This window comes from Perognathus longimembris, chromosome 6 (genome assembly GCF_023159225.1).
Source record: "Perognathus longimembris pacificus isolate PPM17 chromosome 6, ASM2315922v1, whole genome shotgun sequence".
Taxonomy (NCBI): Eukaryota; Metazoa; Chordata; class Mammalia; order Rodentia; family Heteromyidae; genus Perognathus; species Perognathus longimembris.
In genome coordinates this window covers 49012563-49018586 of record NC_063166.1, presented here as the reverse complement: position 1 = coordinate 49018586, position 6024 = coordinate 49012563, and the positions used below count along the sequence as shown (strand labels likewise).

Sequence of the window (6024 nt, the reverse complement as noted above, 5' to 3'; positions counted from 1 at the left end):
ATTTAGAAGAACAAATATACCCAGAAAACAAAATGTAAGGGATAATAGAGAAGGAAGTATCTTCACCTAAAACACATGAACATATGTTTAAAAAGGTCAAAGTGGCAACAACAAAAAAGTGAACAAAACAGCTGGGTTTTAGGCTGAGACACAGAATGCAGTCTATGAAACTAGCGATTTCCTCAGATCAAGGTGGCTTTTTGAAGCCACATTTGGAAATCTCATACATCAATAACTAAAAACATCATTGGGAAAAATTTTGACTTATTAGGCATTGCACAAAGTCTGAAGGGATGACATTGTAATTATGAATTGACAAGTTGAACTGAAACCCCTTTGTACAACTACTGAAAGATAGTAATAACAAAAATGTCATCTGTGAGCCTTGGGGCTAAATTAATAGATTCATGTAATAAACATCAATGTATTGCAAGGTGGTATGCATCAAGTGTTCAGAGAGAAAAGCACATTTAATTTTCATCACACCAAAAAGGAAGTTATCACTATCCCCAGGAGCTAGTCCAGGTCACAGATCTAGTGGACTTCATGCCCAAAAGGTTTGGATCCTAGAATGTTGGACACACACACACACACACTAGACACACACACACCAGACACTGGTTTGTGTAATAGAGTCAATCCAACACTCAGTGGTTTCCAAAAGAACCTTTTTATCCTGCTTACACTGCTCTGGATCGGGCCTTTCGGGAAATCTAGCTGTGTCCTTCTCCTCAGGGGCTCCATGTGGCTACAGTCAGATGACAGGCACTGCTACTCTAGTTACCTGGGAGCCCCAGGTGGACCGGCATCTATGGTGGCCTGCTCTTCTGGCTGGCAGAAGCAATCCACCTTGGCAGAGAGTTCAGGTGTTACCTGGAGCAGCCTTGGGTGGCCTCTCAAGCATGGTGGCTTTCAGGATGATAGACTCCTTATACGTAGCACAGCTCTAGCCAGGCTGAGGGCCCAGTGAGAAGTCAGCAGACGTTAAAGAGCTGTTCCTGACACTCATCTTACAGGCTTCCTCCCATAAGCTTCTGGCTCCCCATCTACTCAAATCCCTCCTCCCTCACGTCCCAAAAGAGCAAACAGCAGAGCTGATTGTACTGTTTTATTGACTAGAGAAGAAGCATCTGTGGGCAACATTCAGTAGTTTAAAAAAACAAACAAACAAGGAGAAGAAAGAAATGGGGAGAGATGCATAAGTGTTCAAGCTACCTGGAGCAGCCTCCTCTACTGTCTCCTAGTGCTAGCACACCAGATGTCCTCCTGGGTGTGCTTTCATCTAAGAGCTAGCACAGGAGGGGGAGGGGTATGATGAAGGGTTTTCAGCATGGCCCAGCCTTGCTCAGTCCTTTAGGCGTTCTCACAACTGGATTTTAACATGGAGACTTTGCCTGTCCAGGGGACACTGTAGATCTGGAAGGAGCAGAGTTCTTTCTGCAAAAGGGAAAAGAGAGAAGGGCAATGGATTATAGTTGACCTAACCATGAGATGCCGGAGTAGTGAGTGGAGCTATAGAATGATGGAGGTGAGACTTGAACACTACAGTCCCTGCAGAGGCCCAGGATGCTCTGCTCAACACTTCTATGTCTGCTTCTCATACCTCCATTACTCCAAATCTACCAGGGGGCCTATGTCCTCCTCCTCACAGGATTCCTAGATGGCCTATGGAGCCTCTGTACAAGGTGGCAACCCCAGAGGGGCAGGCAAGGGATGAAGGCTCATAGCTACAAAATTCACTCCCCTCAACTCCTGGGCCAATGTAAATGGGGTCCAGAAGCATGAAGAAGGAACATGAGAAATGCCTCTGAAAAGGAAGTGGGAATGAGGAGGGGTGACAAAGTAAGTACAGTTGTCCTCAGAGCCATGGTGTCACAGACACTGGTGGCCCTGTACAGATAGAGGCTGGAGGCTGGACAGGGCAGTACTCAAGGGTTTTAGCTACTAAAGGTAGCTCTGGTATGTCTGTTACGTGTAGCTCTGAGCTCTGGCCCAGGCTAGGATTAAACGCACCATCTTCTCCCTCTCCCTCTGTAGCTGCCTTCTCTAGTCTAGCAGGCAATACATTAAAGCAGGACAGTTCCCTGGGCACCCAAATCCCCAGCTTAATCACGGAGAAATTCAAACTGATCACATACATGAATAGACTGTTCCTACACACAACAGCACAAATGTGGATCAGCAGAAATTCACTTGTACCCCACATCCATTTTATCTGTTACTCCCCACATCCACTTGTTACTGAGCCACCACACTCCCATACACATTAACTTCCTCACACATCCACTTGTGTGTACCCAAACTTTCCCACATGTATCTACACAAATGCACACCAATATCCTTCTGACTATGTGATTTGTCCCCTACCCATATCAGGCGCTTACCCTCTTCAGATTGGGCTGCTCATGGAAAGGACAGTCTGTCAAGTTGGACTGGGACTTGGTGCATGTGGTCCGGCCAATCTCCACATCCAAGTAGTATTTCATTCCAGCCACAATCTACGGTGGAAAGAATAACACTGGTCAAGGTCATATGCATGCACTTTTGTTACATGGGGTTGATGTGTTTACCTAGGGTTCAGCTATCGCTTCTCTTCTTCTGATCTACTCTGACAAAATATCTCCTGAAACTGAGTAAAAGAAGAAGCAGGAAAAACAGAAGGCAGAAGCTGGGGACAAACAGCCCTTCACTGGACTCAGGGATGGAAGGGACAGCCATGAAGAGGTAAATAAACAGCTCTGTGTTCTTGGAGCCCAGCAATGGTCTGAACAGAAAGCTAAGGCTCTGGGTCACAACACATGAGTCACTAAATTCTGCTGCCTGTGGCTTAGGAGGCAGAGACACTGTTCCATTCTAGAAAGTTTGTGGTTTGATAATTAAACTTCAACTAAACCCTAGTACACAGGACAAAGTCCACACAAGATCCCATTCTCTCCAATTATTCTTACTATTCTCGCATTCTATAGCAGGAAGTGGAGCACTTCACATACAGAGGGGCTTCAGGCCAATAAGGAAGACCTTCCTTCAAATGTCCCCTCCTTCAATGTGACTGTTCATGGGAATCTCTCTCTCTCTCTCTCTCTCTCTCTCTCTCTCTCTCTCTCTTCAAATGTCCCCTCCTTCAGTGTGACTGATCATGGGAACCTCTCTCTCTCTCTCATACTGCAGCTTGAACTCAGGCCTCGCCCTGTTGCCTGGCTGGTGTTGAGCCATACCTCTACGTCTGGATTTTTGCTACTAGCCTCACAGATTTGTCTGTCTTGGCTGGCTTCGAATTGTTATCCTCAGATCTCAACCTCCTGAGTAGCTATGTTTACAGGCTTGAGTCAGCACTACAATGTAATTAAAGAGTAGAATTTAACCCTTTAGTGGCATAGCACATCTCAACTTACCAGAACTGTTGCCAAGCCCAGAGTGAGGGACAGGGGATAAGACTCCAGATGTTGCCCTATGCAAAAATGAACTCCCCCTTATACCTTTTTCCCATCTGTAAAGCAGGTTTCATTAACCCAGTGGCCTATAACACCCTATGCTTCCCTCCCCCAGTGAGTGTCACATCTGAGGCATGCACAGGTCAACAAGGACCATGGGAAGCACATGTCATGTTCATGAGGAACAATGGCAGCTAAATGCTGCAGCAGAAGAAATGAACTGGCTTTCGCTCATATGCGCACTCAACAGTAAGTGGAAATGAGATCTGCATACTGGCACTAAAGGCAACATTTGTGGTTGAATCCCTATGTGTTGCTCTGCAGTGGGACTCAGGCCCTTTGCTCTGAATTCCACTGTCAGGGTCAAGCCTGGAACCCAGCAGCCTTTCATGCTCCCTGGAGACCCTTGTCCTCCTGGCACACTACAAGCTGGCAGAGGCAGGGTCCAGTGTGGTCCTCTACTCAAGTGTCCAGGGTCACTGGCCACCATGCTTCTATCTCAGGATGGGAGGCAGCGGCCCCTTACTCTGGAACACTCCCAGGAAGAGGAAGCAAGGCACTTCAGAAGAAGGAAATAAAAGGTCAGCCAAGACCGGGCAGCAGTCTACACAGTCATGTATTGCAGATGCGGACAAGTTCTGAGAAATGTGCCATAAGATTTCAGTGTGAAGGTCATAGGGCATGCATGCAGCAAGTATGCGCGCACACAACACATATACACTATAAGATGATCAGAATATCACTAGGAAATATCATTTTGTAGTATCCCTGATGGAGTGCCACACAACTCACAGAACCTCTCCAAACACCACAGTCATGGAAACAGCAGGAGATGCAACACAAGGAGGGAGGCTCAGGAGTCTAATACTGACTGCAGCCCACTCGAGTGCCCATTAGTGGGACACCAGCAAGTCCAGTGAGTCTGAATGTGAGGTAATTGTGGCAGGGTTGATTCTTGATTTTCAAAACTGATTCCTGGAGTTTGCAGACAACACTCTTGCTTGCAAGAAATGTACTCTGAAGTGTCTGCTCTCAAAAGTTTAGAGGGGGCACAAGAATGGAGACAGAAAGAGTAAGCAAATACAGTCATATCGTTCAGTGTACATTAGATAAGAATGGAACTAGGGAACTTGAGAGAGTGGATGGGATGAGGAGAGAAGGGGAAAACAATGGAAGGGCTGACACTGATTAAGATGCATTGTACTACTCATAATATGACTTATTGAATTGAAACCCCTTTGTACAACTACTTAAAAAAAAGTACAGAAAAAAGTACAGAGAAATAAATACATGTAAACCCAGAGACTCAGACAGACAGAGGTGTGTGGGGAAAGGGAGGAGGAAGTAAACAAGGGCTAGGCAAGCACTCATCCCGGAAGGACAAGGTGCAGAATCCACTGGGGTGCTGTGGCTCCTTTGGAAGCTGCTCTGTGAGTCTGCGACCGAGTCAGAACAAGAATTCAAAGGGGAAATATGCTAAGACATCATTTAGTGAAGGTGTCCTGGGGTTGGTGGTACGGAGCTAAAGCTGGATTCCCCCTAATCTGTCCCCTTGGGGCCTCTGATGCCTGCTGGAAACTGGGGAACACAAGGTGCCAGGGCCCCAAGTGCGGTGTGCCAGGCTAGGTTTTAGGCGGGACCGAGGGGGCCAATCCTGGAAACAGGCCCATGAAGGGCTACTGGGGGGATGGAGGGATGGAGGACGCCCTCCCGTGTGAGAAGCAGGGGGGGAGTTCCAGCGCTGGCAGGCCTGGGTGGCCCGCGGGCCAGGGCACCGGGGCAGGGTGGGCAGGGTGGGAGCAGGCGGGCGGAGGACGCGGCAGAAGATGCGGGGAACGCCCTGGGGGCAAAGCATCCAGTCAGGTTCCAGGTTCCCCTGCCCGCCCCAGCTCCCCGCGGACACGCACCTGCTTGCGGGCGCGCACCACCTGCACCACGCGGCTGTGGAACGCGTCGTTACTGGCTTTGTTGTACTCGCTGAGCGCGAAGGACAGCGCTTTGCGCACGCCCTGCTCGTTCACGTCTGCCTCCTCGATGCCCCCGAGTTTCATCCGCGGCTGGCTGGCGCCCAGGCCGGCCTCGGGCCTCACGGCCAAGGCAACGGCCACGGCCGCCAGCAGGAGCAGAGGGAGACGCAGGCTCCACGACATGACGGACAGCGACTCGACTCACAGACGGGGATGAAGCTGGAACTGCCGCGGGACCGCGGACGTAATCCCTGGCCTACCTCCAGGCTTTTATCCCGGGCTGGCGTCCGGACCCATCCCACAACTCCCGCACCAGGCTCCTCCTTTTCCGGCCTCCACCCGCTCCTCTGCTCCCGCCCCTTCTCCCCTCCCAGCCCGGCTTCCAGCCTCCGCCCCCCTCTCCTGCCTTGGCTCCACCCGCCCGACTCGCCCTCTCCTGGCCGTCCCTCTCCCAATCGGCCCTAGCCCAGCCTCCAGCCCCCTGGGACTCTTCTCAGTCCCCTCCACACTAGGATTCCTCCCACCTCAGTGCCCCCCCGGCCCCCCTCCCCTCCCTCGCCCTCCTCCTGAGTTCTATCCAGTCCTGGTCTCCAGAAACAATGTCACTGCTTTCTGAGCTCTGCAGA

At 50.1% G+C, this 6024-nt stretch overlaps 1 protein-coding gene across 1 annotated transcript; it reads right to left on the bottom strand.

The window, feature by feature from the left end:
- Positions 1 to 1093: 1093 nt before the first annotated feature.
- On the bottom strand, positions 1094 to 5700 carry LOC125353188 (cystatin-C-like). Its single transcript, XM_048348697.1, has 3 exons — positions 5339 to 5700; positions 2385 to 2498; positions 1094 to 1437 (listed from the first exon to the last, which is right to left on the bottom strand). Exons 1-3 carry the CDS (start codon positions 5579 to 5581, stop codon positions 1354 to 1356), a joined length of 441 nt encoding a protein of 146 aa, XP_048204654.1. The 5' UTR covers positions 5582 to 5700; the 3' UTR covers positions 1094 to 1353.
- Positions 5701 to 6024: the final 324 nt, after the last annotated feature.

Excerpts from the sequence above, each read along its gene's own strand:
- LOC125353188 (XM_048348697.1), bottom strand. The coding sequence starts at position 5,581 with ATGTCGTGGAGCCTGCGTCTCCCTCTGCTCCTGCTGGCGGCCGTGGCC. Across the intron at positions 2,499-5,338 it reads TGGTGCGCGCCCGCAAGCAG|ATTGTGGCTGGAATGAAATA; the intron begins GTGCGTGTCCGC and ends TTTCCACCGTAG. Across the intron at positions 1,438-2,384 it reads AGCAGCCCAATCTGAAGAGG|AAAGAACTCTGCTCCTTCCA; the intron begins GTAAGCGCCTGA and ends TCCCTTTTGCAG.